This window comes from Microtus oregoni, unplaced genomic scaffold (assembly GCF_018167655.1).
Source record: "Microtus oregoni isolate MIOR12 unplaced genomic scaffold, Mior012 000123F_ref0000434, whole genome shotgun sequence".
Taxonomy (NCBI): domain Eukaryota; kingdom Metazoa; phylum Chordata; class Mammalia; order Rodentia; family Cricetidae; genus Microtus; species Microtus oregoni.
In genome coordinates, this window is record NW_024544755.1 from 1,467,894 (window position 1) to 1,489,743 (window position 21,850).

The window sequence follows — 21,850 nt, forward strand, 5'->3', positions numbered from 1 at the left end:
CTGTTTTATAATGTGGTGAAATTCATAATTGAAATTATAATTGAGCCTAATTGGAGACTATCTTAAATTTACCATTTCAATGAAATCTTGCAGAAATTCCCTGGGAATTTACAAAATGGATTAATCTGAGCCCTAATATAACATTAGGTTCCCACTAGTAGACAAGAGGAGCTTACCTAGGTCTAAGAGATGTCTGTATGTCTTATTCTGAAAAATCCTTTCTTATTATAAGTTGATATGCTATTGATAATGGATTTTTCAGAAATACAAAGATGATAACATTTTAATATGTGATAGAAATCAGTTTTTGATATTCTGATAATTAATTTATTTGTAAAATAATTACTCTGTTCCCTGGTTTAGGAGCTGACTTAAATGAGAACTTAAGGTCATGGATGAAGATGAGTTTGAATTGACCCCACAAGAAGAAAACCCATTTTATGATGGAATAGGTATATTTTTTCTTGGTTATTTTAATTCTTATCTACTAGATTTAGAATTGCTATTAACAAAATGTGTCACCATATTTAATATGATATCCTACTTACTTTACTATCTGGCCAAAAGCTCATTGTTGTCAGTTGCGCTGTCAGTACCCAGGTCTTACTACTAATTTCACTTATTCTGTTTTTTATTAACATTTATTTTTATTCATTGTGTGTCAACATGCATGTATATAGCATATTGTGTGTGGTTAGAGGACTGTAGGATTTGGTTTTCTTCTTCTACTAGTTAGGTTTCAGGGATCCCTGTTAATCTGGCTTGGTAGAACTTTTCCCTGCAAAACCATCTAACTGGTCCAGTTTTACTTAACTCTGATTATGTCCAACTTACACATTAAAATCCTACTAGTTGTGATTTGAGGTGCTTTTTGTTGTTGTTGCGTTGGTATATTTCCATAATATACTCCCCTACGAAGGAAATTTACTATAAAATTCTTTAAGTCAAAAACACAAACACTGTGGTGTTCAATTGTAGTTGACAAATAGTATATAACAAGTTGACAAATAGTATAACAAGTTCAAAACAGTATGTGTACATTCTTCTGGAAGAAATTTCAGGAAGAACCTATATTGGTCATTTATAATTCCTTGCAATTGTGAAACAGGTCATTTTTCCTTCTAATTTGATATCCAGAGCTAGTTATATTTGCTTCTAGAGGAAGCCCTCATTTCATTTCTTGCTTTACAAAAGGAAGTGGATCTTATCTCATGCTTCTGAGTCTCCAACCTACCATTAATATCATGATAGAATACTATTCTATGAACTAATCTGATGAGATTTCAACCAATTAAGTAGTGTAAAGTCATCTTCTACTTTTAGGACTGTACCTTAAGTCCATTTGCCAAATTCTTTATTTTTCATTCTACATTATACATTTATAGTGTTATTAGTATTAGTGTTAGTGTGGACAATTTGGAGGGAACTTTCTCTGTCTTCTCATTTTATACTACCTTCCTCCAACTCCCCCGATGTAACATGAATAATAAAACCTTAGGGACAGATATTGAGGTTCAACCTGAAGATCAGAAAAGCAAAACAGCCAAGCCACTAGGAGCGATCTTACTCTGCCAGGACTCAGACAAACAAAGGGGTGATCATGTGTCTATGAATCTTCAGATTGAGACTAAATGAGATCTGTCTCCTTCCATTTTATATTGCTCTCTAGTGTTGGGATTAAAGGCGTACACCACTATTGCCCAGTTCCTATGACTAGGAATAAAGGTGTGTCACCCCAGCCTGATCTGTATGACTAACAAGTGGGGATGCTTTGCATTGATCTTCAGGATAGATTTATTTATTAAAACACAAATAATATACCACTATGCGAGGATATTTTTCCCTTTGCTACCTTTTAATCATCTACTCTTTTACACACATGTTGCATGAGTGAACAAGCACACACACACAGAGACAGAGACAGAAGCACACATACATATATGCTCTCAGGTACATGTACACACTTTACACCAAACCTACATTTTGTTGCCTGCATGGGATAGGTATGAAAACATAAGAGTGGATAGGGGTAGGTTGTGGGGAAGTGAGATGGGTGGGAAGGAGAACTGTGATTGGAATGTAAAATGAAATAAAAAATCATTGAAAAAAGAACATACACTGAAGTAGGGCTAACCCACTAGCTGCCAGACATAAGAAAACAAAAAGATTCTCACCCCACATCTGCTGTCAGTTGCTCTTAGCTTCTGATCTTTTCTTGTTCTTCTTGATACTTTGCTCAGTGTGTGTCAAATAACCAACACTTCATTATTCTTTGATTTTTTTTATTTCCACTTTGTTAATTTTTTATAATGCAATGAAAGTGTCTTATTTTTTCCTTTCTTTCATTCTTTCTTTTTTTTTCCATTCAAAAATTTACACTTCCTCCCATTTCCCTCTAACTCCTCTCCTTCCTTCCCCATCCCCGTCCCTCTCCAGTCCTAAGAGCAGTCAGGGTTCCCTGCCCTGTGGGAAGTCCTAGGCCCTCCCCACTCCATCCAGGTCTAGGAAGGTGAACATCCAAACAGACTAGGCTCCCAAAATGCCTGTACATGGAGTAGGATCAAAACCCAGTGCCTTTATCAATGGCTTCTCAGTCGGCCCTCACTGTCAGCCATGTTCAGAGAGTCCAGTTTGATCACATGCTGAGTCAGACCCAGTCCAGCTGGAGTTGGTGAGTTCCCATTAGAACAGGCACACTGTCTCAGTGGATGGACGCACTCCTCTCAGTCCTGACTTCTTGCTTGTCTTCTCTCTCCTTTTGCTCTTCATCTGGACCTTGGGAGCTCAATCTGTTGCTCTGATGAAGATCTCTTTCGGTTTTATTTCCTTATCTGTGTCTTTTCAGAGATGTAATGTATATCATTAAGTTATTGGTGAGATCTGATTTCTTAATATAGGCACACTGACCTATAGACTTCCCTTTTAGGACTACATTTGTTGTTTTTATCCTATAGATTTAGTTTGGTTGTGTTTGTGCTTTTGTTTTGACCCAGGAACTTTTGTATTTCTCTTTAATCATTCAGTTGTCTTTTCATCATTCAGTAGCAGATTGTTTAATCTACATTAGTTTGAGGCTTTACTCCATTTGACCAAATAGAATACATGTTTCATTTAAATTTCTCGTAGTTGTTAAGACATACTTTATAGAGGAAGTTTATGGCCTTCTGAGGAAAATGTGGATCCTGCTGTTTTGGGTTGAGTATTTTAGACTCCTGTTGTTCTATGACATTTCTGGCTAATACAGCCTTAATTTTTTTGTCAGAAAGACCTGGTAATTGATTAGAATGAAGTATTGAAATCATCTACTACTATTATACTTATGTTAATCTGTGAATTTGTATTTATTAGAATTTATTTATAAACTTCAGTTGCATCTCTGTTTGGAACATATCATTGTTCTCTGGATGGATTGTTCTCTTAATTAGTGTGAAGTGACCTATTTTACATTTTCTCTCTAATTTTGACTAAAAAACTATTTTGTAAGATACTTTTACAAGAATAACTACTTTTTCCTAGGAATTTCTACTTGTTGTATTTTCATGGGCACATCCTTCTTCAGGTTGGGGAAGGTTTCTTCTATTAATATATTTTCTGTGCCCTTGAGCTAGAGTTCTTCTCCTTCTATCCCTATTATTCTTAAATTTGTTCTCTTCATAGCATCCAATATTTTGTGGATGTTTTGTGTTAAGTATTTGTTGGATTTAACGTTTTCTTTGACTGATAAATCTATTTTCTCTACAGTATTTTTAACACTTGAGATTCTTTCTTCCATCTTTTGTATTCTGCTGATTATGCTTGCATTGGTAGTTTGTGTTTATATACCCAGATTTTTTATTTCTCGAATTCCTTAGGTTTCTGTTTTCTTTATTGCCTCTATTTCAGTTTTCAATTCTTGAACTATTTCCTTCACCTGTTTGTTTGCTTTCTCTTGGTCTTCTTAAATTTCTTTTTTTTTTTGCGTGTTAATATATTTATTTATTTTTTTGTGTTTTAATGTGTTTTATTGTTTTTTTAATTTATTTATTTATTAAAGATTTCTGCCTCCTCCCCGCCACCACCTCCCATTTCCCTCCCCCTCCCCCGATCAAGTCCCCATCCCTCATCAGCCCAAAGAGCAATCAGGGTTCCCTGACCTGTGGGAAGTCCAAGGACCGAGTTACTGTTTTCTTCCAAACTTTTGTTGGTCTTTTCCTCCATGTCTTTAAGGAATTTTTCATTTTCTGTTTATGGGTCTCTGTCATCTTTATAAAGTTATATTTAAGATACTTTGCTTCTTCTGGGTTGGGATGATCAAGTCTTCCTGCTGTGTGACCTCAGGGTTCTGGTATTACCAATGTTGCCTTTTAGTTTGTTGAATGAATTTTTGCATTGGCACCTACCCATCTCTTCCACCAGTTGGTACTGGCAGTATCTTTGCTTCTTGGTTCAGTCCTTGCAGTCGCTGTCTGTGTCTCTAGGTAGCCTCTGAAGTCTCTCTTTGCTCCTCTGCCCTTTGTCCTCAGTGTGCATTTGCAGCCCATTGTTCAGAGTTCCTCTGAGGTCAACCAGGGTTGGGTGAGTTTGTGGGCAGAGTGGGCCTTGTAGCTTACAGGTTTCTGTCGATGAGTGGTGGGATAGGGAGCTTGTTGATGCTTGCCTGCTGCTGGCTAGAGAAGCTGAGGCAGGTAGGGGAGGACCTGGGGTCTTGCCCCTTTATGGAGGGCCTATAGCGTGGGGAGTCCAGCTGGCTGGCTTGATCCTTCACCTCTTGGTCACAGAGTCTGATAGATGGGATTGGGGTGTTGGACAGCCTACCTGCAGGAAACTTGCCCGAAGGCTAGCTTATGAAGCTGAGGCAGGTGGGTGATGGCCCTGAGTTTTGTCCTAGTACCAAAGGCCTAGTGAGCAGGGGAGTCCAGATGGCTGACTGATAACCTACCTCTTGGTCCCTTGTGTGCAGTTGCAGCTTGTGGTTCAGAATTTCTCTGAGGTGACAAGGGATGGGTGGGTTTGGGGTGGAGTGGGCCTTGTAGCTAGCTTTCAAGGTCTGATCTATATAGGGGAGTTGGAACAGCCTACCTGCAGGAAACTTGCCTGCTGCTATCTAGGGAAGGTGAGCCTATGGGTGAGCCTATGGGGGAGCCCTCGGTTTTGCCCTGGTATGGAGGGCCTAGAGAGTGAGGTGTCCGGCTGGTTGATCACTCACCTCTTGGTCTTCTGTGTGCAGCTGCAACATGTGGTTCCAAGTTCCTCTGAGGTCAGGGGATGGGTGGGTTTGTAGACAAAGTGGACCTTGTAGCTTACAGAGTTCTGTCAGTGAGGGGCAGGTAGTGTTGGAGCAGCCTGTCTGCAGGAAACTTGCCTCTCTACATTGTCTTGTAAAATTCCAATTCATCTTTTGAGACTGGGTACACTCATCCTATCCATGACCTTAAATTCATTATACTTGAATTACATTAAAAAATTTCACATTAGATAAGCCAAAACTTTCCACATTCATGGGAATGTGATTTTTATATTGTGAACATATTTGCATTATGGAATGCGATAGATGAAATAATAGCTTTGACTCTCCTGGAATTCACATTGTAGACCAGGCTGGCCCCAAACTTACAGAGATCTTCCATGTCTGTCTCCCGAATGCTGGAATTAAAGGTGTGCACTGCCACACCTGGCTTCTCATTATTACTACATATAACAAAATCATTTTATCACTCTTAGTCTTGGATCCTCGATCTTGGATTTTGTCATTTCCCTAATATTTACTTAATTTAGGTATTTTCCAACCCTTTTGTGTTTATCCTATATTACTTTTACAACCTTCTGGTTCACATGTTTCCCTATAAAAAAGTTTGCATCAGGAGGATAGTTTATTTTCAGCCCCAAACTATATATGGAAAATTATTCATGAAGTTCTAGTAATGAAGTTTCAGATTACTATTCATTTTGCATTTGCCATATTATAAAATGCTCTATAAGAAAATATGTAACTATTTAGGAATTTACTTTTATTAAACTTTTCTTATTAACCTTTCTAAGTTTTCTCTGTGTCTTTTATAGTCCTTTGAATCACGTTTTGATGGTTTCAGTTTTTAATAGGCAATGCAATTTATAATTAATTTTTCATAACATATTGAAACATCATACTTCAAAAACAGGAGATTAAGTTCTTTGAAGAAAAATTTCAGAGCTCTTAGTTTGCTTTGTTTTACCATATGTAATCTTAGAACTTGGTAGCAGATTGGAGGGCAATTATGTTTTAGTCTAGATAATTAATACTTAAAGTTATTTATCTATAATAGTGTGTATTATAGATAAATTTTCACTGTCATCATAATAATAAAAAGTCTTTTTATAGTTTTGCAGGATGCTTTGCATACATTCCCATTTGAACATCATCACTCTCCTATGACATGCCTGACAGGTACCACTATCCTAATTTAAAGAGGAGACTGAAATTCAGAGGTTAAATGATTTGCCCAAAGTCACAACTTACATGTACATAAATTTGGGCTTTTATCTAGTTCTTTTGTTACTAAATGCTGTCTTTCATGCAAATGACATTTAACGTAGGAGGCCCCTACATTTGGTTTTTCTATAAGTTAGAATTGTCTTGCTATTTGATTTTTTATGTTACATTTTCTTGTTTTATACATCCTTCCCTCCATAAGACAAATTCTGTTTCCATTTGTGACTTACAGTCTGAACAGAATTTACTGAATGTCATTATTATGTGCCAGTTTTGTGGTACTGGTTAAATCATTTAATCTCAATGAGTTTTTAATGGCTCACTCATTTTACTTTCATTCCTTAACTACAGAATGAAATTGTATTAGTTTTAGTCTAAAAAACTTCTGTGGGATTTGGAAAATTGATTCTTTAGAGGAAGAACTAAGGGAATACTGCAGATATACAGCTTATATCTCAATGCATATTGGTCTATGTCCCACCTCCGATGTCCTTAACATCTAATTCCTGAAAGACAGCAGAAGTTTTTTTTTTTTTTTTTTGATTTTTCGAGACAGGGTTTCTCCGTAGCTTTTTGGTTCCTTTCCTGGAACTAGCTCTTGTAGACCAGGCTGGTCTCGAACTCACAGAGATCCGCCTGCCTCTGCCTCCCGAGTGCTGGGATTAAAGGCGTGCGCCACCACCGCCCGGCGACAGCAGAAGTTTTATTCATTTAACTATCCAGTCAGATATCTTTTTTCAGCCAGTTGTCTGTTGTCCATAACTGTGGACTTTGCCTCACTTTTCATTTATTCCTTGAATGTTTTAATCTTACTTCCACAAAAGATGACTTTATTTATAGTTGGCAGTATCACAGACTAAGCTATAGATGCTACTTCTCAAAAACAAGTTGGAGAAATACAAATTTTAAGGAAAGAAAGAGGATAAAAACTAAGTGGTTTGTCTTAGTGATAAAATATGGAAAAGGGAAATGAAACTTCAGAAAAGTTTTGCTTTCTAAATTGTATTGTTTGCTTTTTACTTAATCATAACATTTCATTTAACATTTTAGCAAAATGTTAAATTGACATTTTCAACACATTATGTTAATACCTTAAAATTTCTTTTCTAAATACTTTTCCTCTATGACTATCCTAAAACTGGTTTTCCCAGATTTGCTGCTTTTTTGTTGATGGAAACTAAGATTTTTAAGTTCTTTTGTTAATTACTTTTTCTTACATAGCTCACTTTATACTAAGGTGATAGTGTGTGTTTTCCTCATAGAAATTTAAAACCATGTACTTGGAGATATGTATGCTTACCTGAAAATTGTCTTTTCAATTTTAATTTTTAAGGAGATGATACAATACACATGGATGGTGATCAGTATATTTTGGAAATACAAGAAACTGTTTTTTTATCCAATTCAGATGTAACTATTCAAAATTTTATTCCTGATGAGCCAGACTCAATTATAATCCAAGATGGTATTGAAAACTTTGTTATTGAAGATGTTTGTTATTCACCTATTTTAGAGGAAACAGATATATGTGATAACATTATCATTCCTGAGCAAGTGCTTGATTTAGATATAACTGAAGAATTGTCTTTAGCACAGTTCCCAGTTCCAGACATTTTAGGTTCTAGTTTTACATCAACCTCATTGACTATGTCTGAACATGTGTTGATGAGTGAAGCTTTGCACATGTCTGACGTGGAACATATTGAGCATGTGATTCATGATAGCATAGTAGAAGCAGAAGTCATCAGTGATCCTCTGACAGCTGACATTTCAGAAATATTAGTAGCAGATTGTGCTTCTGAAGCAGTCTTAGATTCCAATGGTATGCCTTTGGAGCAACAAGATAACATCCAAGTCAACTGTGAGTACTATTTTATAATTTCTTGTAAGTCTTTAGCTACAGTGATTATCAAACCTTTTTGTTTTGTTTGTTTCTGCCTGTTTTGCTTTAGACAGGGTCTCACTACACTCTATGCTGAACACGAACTTCTGATTCTCTTGTCTGACACTGATAAGTACCAGAGTTTTAAGTGTGTGCCAACATGCCTGAATTATCAACGAAATGTTTTTTTCTGTTTTGTTTTCTATGTAAATATACATACTTGTTTGTGTATGTACATTCAGGTGCACAATCACAGGTGTATTCTTGAATGTGGAAGTTAGAGATTAACACAGTTTCTATCCTTGGCTTTTCTATACCTTTTTTCTTTGAGACCAAGATCACTCAGTGTACTTGAAGGTGACTGATCGGTTCTGTTAGACTGGCTGGTCAGTGAGCTTCAAGAATCCTCCTCCTGTCTGCCAGCACTAAGGGTTTAAAGAAGGGAATATCATCAATTCTCAAAGTCCAGCTATGGTTTCATAGTGACACCTCATTTCAAACACCAAAAGATAATTTCTTCCTTATTTTGGCCAGTAAAATTATGTTGTCTCTGCATTTGAGCCCTTTTATTCTTAAAATTTTATGGGTTTTATATAAATAATATTTGTAGGTTTGGGCTGTTCTTTATCAAGCTATTTCTTCACCTCATTTCCCTTTTGTCTTCTAGGATTTAGGTCTTTTTTTTCTAACATAAAACTGTTTGGTATTTTATAAGTCATATGTGGTTATCACTTTTAGTATCAATTTATGCTTATATAGTTAAGTATGAGGCCATTTACACTTGTGTTATTGTTTTCTTTTTAAAATAGTGTTAATTGTATTTGTAGGTTTTATGTTTTGATTAGGGTATCTTTTACTGCAATGACATGCATGACAAAAAAACACTTGGATAGGAAAGGGTTTATTAGGTGTACACTAATATATCCTTGTTCATCATTGAAGGAAGTCAATACAGGAACTCAAATGGGTGAGAACCTGGAGGCAGGATCTGATGCAGAGTCCATTAAGGAAAGCTGCCTACTGGTGTGTTCCTTGTGGTTTTTTCAGCCTGCTTTCTTACAGATCCCAGGACCACCCACAATGAATGGACCCTCCTCCATCAATTACTAATAATAAAATGCTTACAGATCCGTGTGCATATCAATATTGTGGAGGCATTTCCTTAACAGAAGTCCTCCTCTCAGACGACTTAGCTTGTGTTCAGTTGACACAAAACTATACAGCACAGTGTTAAAACAAGTTTTAGTAAGCTTGTAGGTGTATGATTATGGTATCTTTGTATACTAGAATAAAGACAAGGCATTGGGAAATTAATACTATTTGCTAGGTTATAGAATGATCACTATGCTAGCAAGGTGTTTTCATTGCAGTTACTGCAAATTTTATTTCAGGACAACATTGTTTTCCTTACTCTTAGATTTTTGTCATTTTACTTATATGAAAATACATACAGCATAATGTATTTTCTTTGAACAGTTGAAATGATATAATTTTAATGGCATAGTTATTTCATTTTAAAGTATTTTTTTCTTAAATAAGATACATCATATCAGGAATTTCTTTTCATTGTCTAAGCAAAAGTTGAAGAAATAGGGGTTGGTATATAGCTAAGTGGTAGCATGTTTATCTACTAAGTCCAAAGCCTGAGTTCCATCATCAGCACTGCACATTTATTTTTGTTGGGTTTGATTTGGTTTTGTTTTTAAAAATTTTGGCAACTTTTTGAAATTACTACTTTATGTGTTATAGGTGTTTTGCCTACATGTATGTCTGTGTACCATGTATGTATCTGGTGTCCGTAAGAAAATGTGTACATGAAGGGTACTGTTAACTGACTTTGCATGTTGATACTGTTATTTATAGATGAATAATTGAGACAATATGTTCTTTCATTATTCTCCTAATTAAGAAAATATGTTCTTCCATTATTCTTCATAACTTTGGAGTTATACCAAGAGTTTGGATTATTGTAAATCATTTTATCTTAATATTTTATTACTTATAGAAGTATTTTCATAAGCATTAATTGCATGTGGGTAGAGCAGACAGGTATAGCAGATAAACCCGAGTTCAAACGCCAGTACATTCTTGAAAAGAAGGAAAAGGTGTTTATTGCATTTAAATTTTATGTATCAGGTTAGATAATATGTGTTTTAAAGATCTATTTACTCTCCTTTTATATATTAGAGTATTTTACCTCCCTCTATTTTTTTGTCTCTCTAATATTGTGTGTGTGTGTGTGTGTGTGTGTGTGTGTGTGTGTGTGTGTTTTGAGTGTTTGAATGTACAGTATATCTGCGCTGTGTTCATGGAGACAGAAGGGGGCATCTCCTGGAACCAAAGTTTGTGAGTTGCCTATTTGGGTACTGGGAACCAGACTTTGGTCCTCTCTAAGAATAGCAAGTGCTCTTAGCCATTTAATTACCCTCTTTGTAAATTTACTTATTAGTGTGTGTATAGTGTGTATGTGTGAGATGGGAAAGAGAAAGTATGCTTGTTTGATCACATAGGTGGAGATTAGAAGATAAATTTTTACAAGTCAGTTCTTTTCTGTTACTGGTTCTAAGGATCAAATGCAGGCTGTCAGACTTGGAGAGCAAGTATGTTTATCAAATGCTGACCAAACTAGTCAGGCCCACTTCAACTCTGTTTCAGAAAGGAAAAAGCAGTCACATTTTGTTTCTAACTCTGCTGTGAAGATTTACAATGCATTTTCTGTCCATTTAGTGGATGACACTGACAAAACAGATCCTGAAGATTCAACTGATGTTACCATTCATGCAGAGCCAGAAATTGATCCTTGTACATTGGATGGCACATGTCCTGAAGTTATCGAGGTGTATATTTTTAAAGCTGACCCCAGAGAAGATGACCTAGGTAAGGAGGAAAACTTTGTCTTGTCCATCTATCTATCATCTATAATATTCTGTTATATTACATACATATTATATTACATATAGTATATATATAATACTATAATATATAATATATAATACTACACACACACACATATATATATATGTTGTTTTATATTATACTGTGTGATTCTTCTGTTTTTTTGTTTGTTTGCTTTTGTGTTTTTGAGGCAGGGTTTCAGATGTAGCCCAGGCTGGCCTGGAACTTACTCTGTATACAAGATTGGTTTCAAACTCAAAGCAATATGCCTGCCTATACTGTAATGAATGTATGTAGGTACAGGACATGATTTTTTTAAAAAAAAAAAAAACCTATTTAGGTTGGAAAGTTTGAAAGCTTGTTTAAAGTTTAAGACATTTCTAAGATAATATGCAGATATAAAAATGGTAAGCCTACTAAGTCAAATAAATGAAGTTCCAAATTAATTCTCATAGCATGTTTCCTTTTAGGACAAACTAGAGACATATCAGAGAGTGAGACTAACAATGACGATAGAACTGAACTACATGATCAGAACAGTAGTATTCATGTTCCCAAAGACAAGATGGTTCATATGACTGTCAATGACCCTCAGCAGGAAGATAAAGATTATAGTAAGTACATGGCTCACTTTGAATGGAGATGGTTTATGTTTCTATAAGCTCTGATTCTTTTTAATGCAAGTCATATAGCAACATCCCTATTATAAAGGCTATCATGCTTGATATAAAAAAGGACATAAGTATCTTTTAATGTATTTTAAATTGTTGGCTTTAAGAAATAAGTAGGCACCAGTCAGGCTGTGATGGTGCTTGCCCTTAATCCCAGCACTCAGGAGGCAGGAAACACCTAGAACTGTTACACAGAGAAACCTTGTCTCAAAAAACAAAGTAAGCAAACAAATAAATAAAAACCAAGGCATGGTTACATTCACTTGTAATCTAGGCACTTGAAAGACTGAAGGAGGAGGATTTTGGATGGTAAATTGAATTCTAGAATACCCTGAGATTATTATGTAGGAACTTATCTTAAGAACTAACTAAATAAATAAGCAGATATAATAAATTATTGAGATAAAAAGTGGAATACACCCAATCTTCATTGAATATTACTATGATGTTTTATATTAATAAATTATTTATTGCTAAAATTGTGATATTCCTAGTCACAAAAGTACTTAATAATTTGTGCTTAGATGTTGCTGAAATAACAAATGAGGTTTATATGGAAGTGATTGTAGGAGATGATGACACTGGTGGCATAGCAGCAGCTACTACTGTGCATGAACAACAACAGATGGATGATCGTGATATGAAGTCAGCTTTCTTGCCTAGTGCATGGACAGCGGCCTATGGTAAGTAACAGCTTAAAGATTTAGTACAGATTTACTTACCCTGTTTGTGGTATGGTGTATATCTATGTGGGGATGTGTATGAATGTGGATGCAGAAACGTGCTCATATATGTAGAGACACTTGTGTAACATTAGTCCTCGGGAGATGTTAAGAAATGTCTAGTCATCCCAGATAGGGAAACAGTGACAGAGACCAAAGTATGGATACAACCAAAATCCAGCATGGTGAACCAGTGAGTTGGTTGAAGTTATTTTTAGGAATCTGAAGTTACCTACAAGAACAGAAATGGTTCAAAGACAGCTAGATAACATAGTCAAAAACCTACCCAAGCATGGCAAATGAAAGCTGGAAACCTGGAATTTATCATGTAACCTGTAAGCATTTTGACAGGTTGTAGAGTGGATTTCCAGGCAACTAAGATGTGACTCTCTTCCAGGTAGTATGGCTGATCTGAGCCTCTTCAAAGTAGTCCATCTTGTCTGACAGTTCCCTTTACTTTCCTAACTGCCTAAATATGTTTGAAGATAAAGGAGTGCAGTCTGAGTGACTAATCAGTTTCCAGGGACTTCCTGAAGCTTTTGATTTGTATCCTTGCTGAGCTTAAGGACCTTCCCTTCAGGATGTAATGTTTCACCTCCCTTTAAAGCATCCTGTGTCTGAACAAGTTTTCACTACAGGACAGAGGATAATCTTATGTATTTGTTTCTCAGGAGATCTTGTTTTTTGAGTGAGAGTCTCTTATTTGGCTTGAAGAGACTGATTGGCTGGCCTGCCAGGACCACATGTCTCTGCCTTTTTCGTGATGGGATTATAAATATGCACCTTTATATTCATCCCTTTTTTGTTTTGTTTGCTTTTTTTAACAGGGTGTGTAGGGTTCAAATGCAAATCAACTAAGCTATCTCTCTAGTCTGTTATCTCTTTATGGAGAAATGGTTTCTGAGGTCTTAAGATTTCACAAATATAAAGTAACCCAGTCAGTGATTTAAAAAGTATGGAGAACTTATATAGTTCAAATTTTACTTTAATTTTTACCTAATTAAAACTACAGAGAATTTCTACTTGGAGTTTGTTTTCTTTTCTCTTCTATTGGCTTGTGTCTTTACAGTTTTCACAGACTGTTAGATGCATATGTTAGGTATTTTTTCTATGGTTGTCAACTAAATGTGCTCATAAGTGCATTACATAAAACAGAAGTTTCTGTTATTATTGGGTATCAGGTTTTACATTTCATTGTAGTAGTTAATAAAGAATCCCTAGTTTGGTAATTTGTATATTATGTTTTTGATGTCCATTGTTAGGTAATAATTCTGACGAAACTGAAAACCAGAATGTCACTGCAAGTGCTGTCTTGCACTTAGACGAGTCACGTGACCTTGACACACTGCCTAAACGAAAACCAAAGAAAAAGAGAAGACCTGAATCCAGACACTATCCACCTGGTAAGAAAGAGAAAAATTCCATGGTATAAGGTGTTCTGCAGACTATATGAGGAAATGCTGTTGTATATCCACAAAAGTGTAATGATGGTTTTTTGACTGCCTGATCCCAGATGGCTTTGATGCATTGAATTTGAAAATAAAAGTTTCCATTCGTTGATAGGTTTACTGACAGGCTATAGATCAGATGTTAAGAAAAAGGAACTTAATTCTCTGGTTATTTTGTTTGAACAGAAAAGATAGCCATAAGCTGTGTTACTCTATTTTGGTGGGGTCTCATACTTTAGCCAAGACTGACTGCAAACTAATGGCAACCCAGCTTACTCAAAGTATCTGTCATTATTGACATGAATCATGTTACTTGACTGTGAGTTTATTTAATGTGAAGATAAAATAATCAAGTTTTTATGGGCTTTTATTTCTGTGTTTTGTTTAAAGGCAAATTTTTCCTTTGGAGCTCAAGCTGGCAATGAATTTGTTATCCTTCTGCCTCCCTCCCTTCAATACCTCTGTCACAGACCTTTACTACCACCAGAACATTTAAAATTTAAAAGGACTTCTCTTAGGGAAACAGGAAAGCACTTTTAATTGTTAATTGTATTCCTTTCGTGGATGGTTTTGGGGACATGTGTATATGGAGAACACAGCTTTACATATTTAAATTTTTGTGGGTGTTGTTGAAAAATGTCATTGATTATTGAAAGTTTGGATTATAATAATTAAATTAAACGGTTAACTTTACTTACAAATTATTTTGAGTAGGACTGTAATTTAAGACTTCTTTGAAGCTTCCTTTAAAAAAACTGGAAAAAAATGAAATTCATCCCATCATATTGGATCCAGTTCTTTCTTATGATTGCAATATGTATGTTGAAAGTGGTGAAAATAATGTTAAAAATTGATAAATTCCAGGAAACATACTTTAGGCTTAATGAAGAAACTAAAAACATGAGGTTTGATTATTTTTCTTGTCTCTTTCCATTTCTTAGCAATAATTATTGGTCCCGATGGACAGCCCTTAGCTGTCTACCCTTGCGTGTTTTGTGGAAAGAAATTTAAGTCAAAAAGTTTCTTGAAAAGTCATGTGAAAAACCATCCTGAACACCTTGCCAATAAAAAATACCACTGTACTGACTGTGATTACAGTACCAAGAAGAAGATAAGTTTTCATAATCACATGGAGAGCCACAAGCTGGCCAGTAAGACAGGAAAGGACACAGAATGTAATGAGTCTGGGAACCATTTGTCTCATGCTGGGGCTTTGAGTTCTCACCAAACAATGCATGGAGAAAAAGAAGCCAGCAAAACGTACAAGTGTAAATTCTGTGAATATAAAACGTATGAACAGCCATTATTGAATCGCCACCTTTTAGCAGTCCACAGCAAGAAATTTCCTCACATTTGTGTAGAGTGTGGTAAAGGTTTTTGTCACCCATCAGAGCTCAAAAAGCACATACGGATTCATACTGGAGAGAAACCTTATGGATGCCAGTATTGTGAGTACAGGTCTGCAGACTCTTCTAACCTGAAAACACATATAAAAACTAAGCACAGTAAAGAGATACCATTGAAGTGTGACACCTGTGTCCTGACTTTCACAGACACCAAAGAGGCACAACAACATGCTCTAATGCACCAAGAAAGCAAAACATACCAGTGTTTGCATTGCAGCCATAAGAGTTCAAACTCAAGTGATTTGAAGCGACACATAATTTCAGTTCACACAAAAGACTACCCTCATAAGTGTGAGTTGTGCAGCAAAGGGTTTCATAGGCCTTCAGAACTCAAAAAGCATGCGGCTACCCACAAAAGTAAAAAAATGCACCAATGTAAACACTGTGACTTTAAGGGTCTGGATCTGTTGGTGTTAAGTCACCATATTCTCTCAGTTCACACAGTGAGTGTTCCATTTATATGTAAGAGATGTCAAAGGGGATTTCAACAACAGTGTGAGCTTCAAAATCATATGAAGACACACAGTGGCTGGAAAGTATATCAGTGTGAGTACTGTGAATATAGCACTACAGATGCCTCAGGCTTTAAGCGACATGTTATCTCCATTCATACCAAAGACTATCCTCACTGCTGTGAGTACTGCAAGAAAGGATTCCGGAGACCCTCAGAAAAGAATCAGCATATATTGCGACATCATAAGGAAGTTAACCTGCCCTAAGAATATATCTTAACCTGTAGGGATGTTGCCTTAGAAGCAACAACTTCATTTTAAAAGCAGTCATTCTTGTTCAGACCTAATATTGTAAGTTTGTTAAGCAAATACAATATTGCTTCAATTTGACTTTACATTTTATTCAGTAGGGTATCCTATTTCCTGTAAACTTTACTATGTGAGAGAAACAAATTTCTTTTAACAACATAGTCCCTGATTCTACGCTGAATATTTTGTCTTTGAAACCTTACTACCTAACTGACTTACATAATACTTAAGACTACCTAACTCATGTTGATGGTACTTTTCTAAGAAAAAAACTTAATATTGGTAACCTGAAAAGTTACTTTGATACAAAATACATATTAGAATTATTACCAACATAAATGAGAGATTCTTCTGACATGTCTTATTATCAAACTATGGAAATTATTTCCTTGACTTAATATTTTCAAATTCTTGACAATGTAACTTCTGTTTAAGTCTCTACCACTGCTGATTATAGAACATTGACTTGCTTTGGGCTTAGTTTTCATTTTTCTTTAGTGGTCATTTGATTTTGCTTGTTTTTAATTTTCTTTCCTATATAGTAGAATTTTAGAGAACCTTAATGAAAGTTTTTGCTTCTTCTTGATTTCTAATTCTTTATATATTGCCTTGCAGTTTTGTTCTATAAATAAGAACTAGATAGAGTAGGCTGAATTTTGCTGACTTGTAGGAATATATTGTGACATACAGCGTATTTTGAAAATTGTCATTGAAATGCAGTTTAAATTTTAGGTATAGTCCTTCCTGCCAATGACAATTAAATCTGTAATGAAAATGACTCAATTTGTATTAACTTAGAAAATCTCGAGATACATGAGACTATTTGTATACTTGGTATTCACAAAAACTAAACTTCAGGTAATTAGAGGAAAAATGAGGACCTTGGTAGAAGTAATGGTATTATCCTTAATTTTGATATTTGAAAAGCAGAAACTAAAGTGTTTTCATAGGTACAATGTTTTAATACAATTTTTGCATTTTACCTTAAATTTTATGGAAAGAAGATCCAGACCCAACTTTGTATTTTTTTATGTGAATCCCTGAAAAACTCAGAGGCTGTTAAAATATAGTTTTAAAAACTGAATCCTGTTAGAACATAGAGGTGGCCAATTCAGCCAGCCCTTTTTTTTCTTTTTTTCTTTTGTATTTTTCTTAGTGAGGGCTTGTTTTTTTTTTAAAGATAGCATATATGTTAATTGATTATTTTTTACTTCTTATTTGAGAATTAATATTTTAAACAGATATTCCTGCTCACCAGACATATTATAAAATGGATCTAGCTCTTTGGATTTGATTATTAAAGAATTTTGAAGAATAGTAGGAAATTTAAGAAAAGGAATTTCCTACTTGATAAACAGCTCCTTTGGCTCTTATGGTACTTTATTCTACTTTTACTGGCAGGTTTTGCACTTTTTTTCTTCTGTTCCAGTGATACTTATATTTAGAAGTTATATTCATAGAATTAGAACTTTAAGTAATTGGTGCTTGACATTCTCTAAAATATGTTAGATTTAAGTTCAGTACTAAAAACATAATACAATCTGTACATGGGCATTCAGCTGTTGCCAAGCAAAGCTCAGACCTTTTGGCACCTGAGTTTATCCCTTTCAGATTTTAGTTGCTATTCAGTGTACTGTTCTGTAAAAGTCTATTCTTTATGTCTAAGACTTGGTTAATCTTGAATTTTGCTTTGTCCTAAAGTAATATAAACATGCATATTTAAGTGAAAATTTTATGTATAAGAATTTAAATAAACTTAAATAGTGCTTTGTAAACTTTGTGTTTTTCACAGTCTGGAGTTATACTTTTTGTTTTATTTTAAAGTACAATAGTCAGACTTTTGAAAGGTGATAAAAGCTTGGTAAAGGAAATGTGATAATTTACATAAAAATGAATTGTACTTACATTATTTACTGTGACCATAAGGCTTTAATTTTTAAATTATTCTTTAACAATTAACAAAGCCAGAAAATTTGTTCCAGACAAAACTTTATAAAAGGTACAAATTCTTAAAGGAAGTGAATTATTTCAATGGAATTGCCTGTTATTCCATCTTTTATTTTTTTTCTTTTTCTTTTTTTTTTCTTTTTTTTCTCCCCATCTTCCATCTTTTATTTTTTACTCATTGTGAAATACCACAAAATGCTTAAGTGAAGAGATATTATAAATGTGTACTTGAGAATAACATGCAGAAATAAAATGAGACTTCTTCCTGATAATAAATGTTTATTGTGTTTGATATCAAACAGTAAATTGACACTTATGGGGGAAGAGAGTACAAGGTCCCCATGCTCGCAATTTACTTGTCTTTTTTCTACTTCCCATGTAGATTAGATCCATGTATATCTTTCTTAGGGTCCTCATGTCGTCTAGATTTCTAGGATTGTGGGTTGGTTTTCTTTACTTTATGTTTAAAATCCACTTATGAGTCAGTACATGTAATAATTGTCTTTCTGTGTCTGGGTTTTCTCACTCAAAATGATGTTTTCTAGCTCCATCCATTTTCCTGCAAAATTCAAGATGTCTTTATTTTTTCCTGCTGTGTAGTACTCCACTGTGTAAATGTGCCACATTTTCTTTATCAGTCGAGGGACATTTAGGTTGTTTCCAGGTTCTGACTGTGACAAACAAAGCTGCTATGAACATAGTTGAGCACATGTCCTTGTGGCACGATTGAGCATCCTTTGGATTTATACCCAAAAGTGGTATTACTGGGTCTTGAGGAAGGTTGTTTCTGAGAAATCACCACACTAACATCCAAAGGGGTTTTACCAGCTTGCATTCCCACCAGCAGTGCAGAAGTGTTCCCTTTTCCCCACATCCTCTCCAGCATAAGTTGTCATCAGTGTTTTTGATTTTGGCCATTCTTACAGGTATAAGATGGAATCTCAGAGTTGTTTTGATTTGTATTTCTCTGATGACTAAGGATGTTGAGCATTTCCTTAAGTGTCTTTCAGCCATTTTAGATTCCTCTGTTGAGAGTTCTCTGTTTAGGTCTGTATTCCATTTTTGTATTGGATTATTTGTGCTTTTGATGATCAATTTCTTGAGTTCTTTTTATATTTTGGGGAGATCAGACCTCTGTCTGATGTGGAGTTGGTTAATATCTTTCCCATTCTGTAGGCTGCCATTTTGTTTTGTTGATTATGTCCTTTGCTTTACAGAAGCTTTTCAGTTTCAGGAGGTCCCAATTATTAATTGTTTGTCTCAGGGTCTGTGCTGCTGGGGTTATATTTAAAAAGTGGTCTCCTGTGCCAATGCATTCAAATGTACTTCCCACTTTCTCTTTTATATGGTTCAGTGTGCTGACTTTTGCTTGAGTTGTTTGATCCATTTGGACTTGAGTTTTTCTGGTGTTTGAAGGTGTGAGGATTGATATCCGGGTCTTCTATTTGGTTCCATTGGTCCTCCTGTGTAGTGGGGAGCTGCGGGTTGCTTCCCGCCACCCGGCTAGCTTTATACCCAAAATAATTACATGGACACTGTATTCTTTTAAATACTTCTTGGCCCATTAGCTCTAGCCCTTAGTGGCTAATTCTGATATCCCAATCAACCCATCTCTAATAAACTGTGTAGCACCGGTCTTGCCGGGAAAGATTCAGCATGTCTGACCTGGCGGCTTGCTTCATCACATGTGTCTGCCCGGGAGAGGGGAGCATGGCCTCTGAGCTCACGTCCTCTTCCTCCCAGCATTCTGTTCTGTTTACTCTTCCCACCTATGTTTTAACCTATGAGACCAAGCAGTTTCTTTATTACTTAACCAATGACCTTCCTCCATCATTTCCCCTTTTTCTGTTTAAACAAAAACGGCTTTAACTTTAACATAGCAAAATTACATATAACAAAACAGTTATCAAGTAAAAGTTACAATATTTACATCTATTTTATCTTTTTTCATAACTAAGGAAAACTATAACTATCTATATATTCTTTAACTCCATCAAAGACTCCAGAAGGATATAATATTAATTAAGCAAACAAGAAATCCAAAACTCTAGAAATGACAGAGACATCTCGCTGCCTGTACAGTCACCCAAAGTTCCTCTGCACTGTTGGGGCATCCATCTTCAGGCCCATAGTTTCCAGCAGACATTTCCATGAAGCAGGAAATTTCAAAGTCAGTTCAGTCACTATCTGTTGTGTCCTGCAAAGTATCTAGGTGACCTTTCTTTGCTTTTTGTCATTACTTGACTCTGACAAGTTGTTGTTGTTGTTGCTGCTGCTGTTTAATTATTTAATTATTTAATCTAAGTTCAGTAGACTTGGGGACTGGGAAGTGGATCCAGGCTGTGACAGGCAGGTAGTAGATACATGGGACCTGACGTAAACAGAGCTGAAAATCCAGAGAGCCAGCTTGTTTGGCGGCTTATGTAGTCAGGTCCAGGCCCCATGACTCTCTTCTGATCTCCAAGGGCACTGCATGCATGCTGGGTACACATACACATGCAGACAAGAAAACCATACACATAAAATAGAAGAAAATAATTGAAAGGGAATAGTCTAAATTGAATTTGATACGGCAGGATTTTTTTCCTGATTTTGTACATCAATGCTTTTACTCCTTTCTCTGGTAGGAAAAGGTTTTCTCCCCTCTTCCTCTCTCTGTGTCTTTCTCTTCCTCTCTCTCTTTCTGTCTCTCTCTATATGTGTGTGTTGTGTATGGTGTCTGAAGCAGCTAGTGTATGTGCTGAAGCCTGTACTAGGCATATGCACACACTGAGGCCAGAGGAGGATTTCCTTTCCCAGTGTCTATGGGCATCAGGCACATAAGTGGTACACATACATAGACCAAATAGTCACAAATAAAATAAAAACTGGTTTCAAAAAGAACGTTGCAAAATAAATTTGCTATGATAAGAATTTTTCTTCACTTTATATTTTTTAAAAAAATGCTGGAGTAACATTAATATTGTTACATTTTCCTCTTTATTGGTTAACTTTATTTTTTCTTTTATTGAACATAGATTGTTTTCATATGATATGTTCTGATTGTGCTTTTTTCTCCCCGTACTCATCCAGTTCCTCTCCACATCACCTCCAATTTGAGTCCATGACTTTTCTGTGTTTCATTAGAAAAATGTGCTGCTAAGACATAACAATAAATAAGATAAGATAAAATCTACAATCTGCATAAGCTCAGACATTAGCAAGAAAGTACATTGGCTGCGGGAATGGATGGATCTTTCTAGGACTGGAAAATAGAATAGATAATTAAAGATGGATAAAGGTGGACTGGAATGAGAGAATATTGTTGATTTTGAATAGCACCCCTCAACATATACACTCAATTTCTATATTTGTAAATATTAGAAACTTAGAATACCAATAGAAATGAAAATACTTAATAATTGTACACAGAACAATATTTGTGGACAGCTGAGCAAGCGATGTGTTAACCTCAGATTGCAGAGAGCCTTCTTTCTTCTGTGTGCTGATGGGATCACCTGGCCAACTGTGAGAGCCCTTAATCCTCCCTGTATTAAAACATACAGTACTTAGAACATTAGATTTATAACATGACCATTGTTTGACTATGGGCAGAACACACTGGCCTTAATTTAATACTGTGAGCTAGCATGTCGTAGGTTGTAAAGCTTAAAACTCTGTCAATTAGCTT

The 21,850-nt window shown here is 35.5% G+C and overlaps 1 protein-coding gene across 3 annotated transcripts; it reads left to right on the top strand.

The window, feature by feature from the left end:
• The first annotated feature begins 391 nt into the window (after positions 1-391).
• On the top strand, positions 392-16,191 carry LOC121444416 (zinc finger Y-chromosomal protein-like). Of its 3 annotated transcripts, none has more exons than XM_041646226.1 (7): positions 392-452; positions 7,782-8,333; positions 11,058-11,207; positions 11,696-11,839; positions 12,421-12,579; positions 13,881-14,021; positions 15,008-16,191. In XM_041646226.1, the coding sequence occupies exons 1-7, from the start codon at positions 392-394 to the stop codon at positions 16,189-16,191; spliced, it is 2,391 nt and encodes a 796-aa protein (XP_041502160.1). The 3 variants fall into 3 exon arrangements, with proteins under 3 accessions (XP_041502160.1, XP_041502161.1, XP_041502162.1); XM_041646227.1 differs by having other exon boundaries at positions 11,696-11,833; positions 12,448-12,579; XM_041646228.1 differs by lacking the exon at positions 12,421-12,579.
• The last annotated feature ends 5,659 nt before the right edge of the window (positions 16,192-21,850 follow it).

What these genes read in the sequence shown, in the direction of transcription:
- LOC121444416 (XM_041646226.1), top strand. Translation starts at nt 392, where the DNA reads ATGGATGAAGATGAGTTTGAATTGACCCCACAAGAAGAAAACCCATTT. An exon ending in CCCCAGAGAAGATGACCTAG is followed by an intron (nt 11,208 to 11,695) that starts GTAAGGAGGAAA and finishes GTTTCCTTTTAG; the next exon opens with GACAAACTAGAGACATATCA. An exon ending in ATCCAGACACTATCCACCTG is followed by an intron (nt 14,022 to 15,007) that starts GTAAGAAAGAGA and finishes TCCATTTCTTAG; the next exon opens with CAATAATTATTGGTCCCGAT.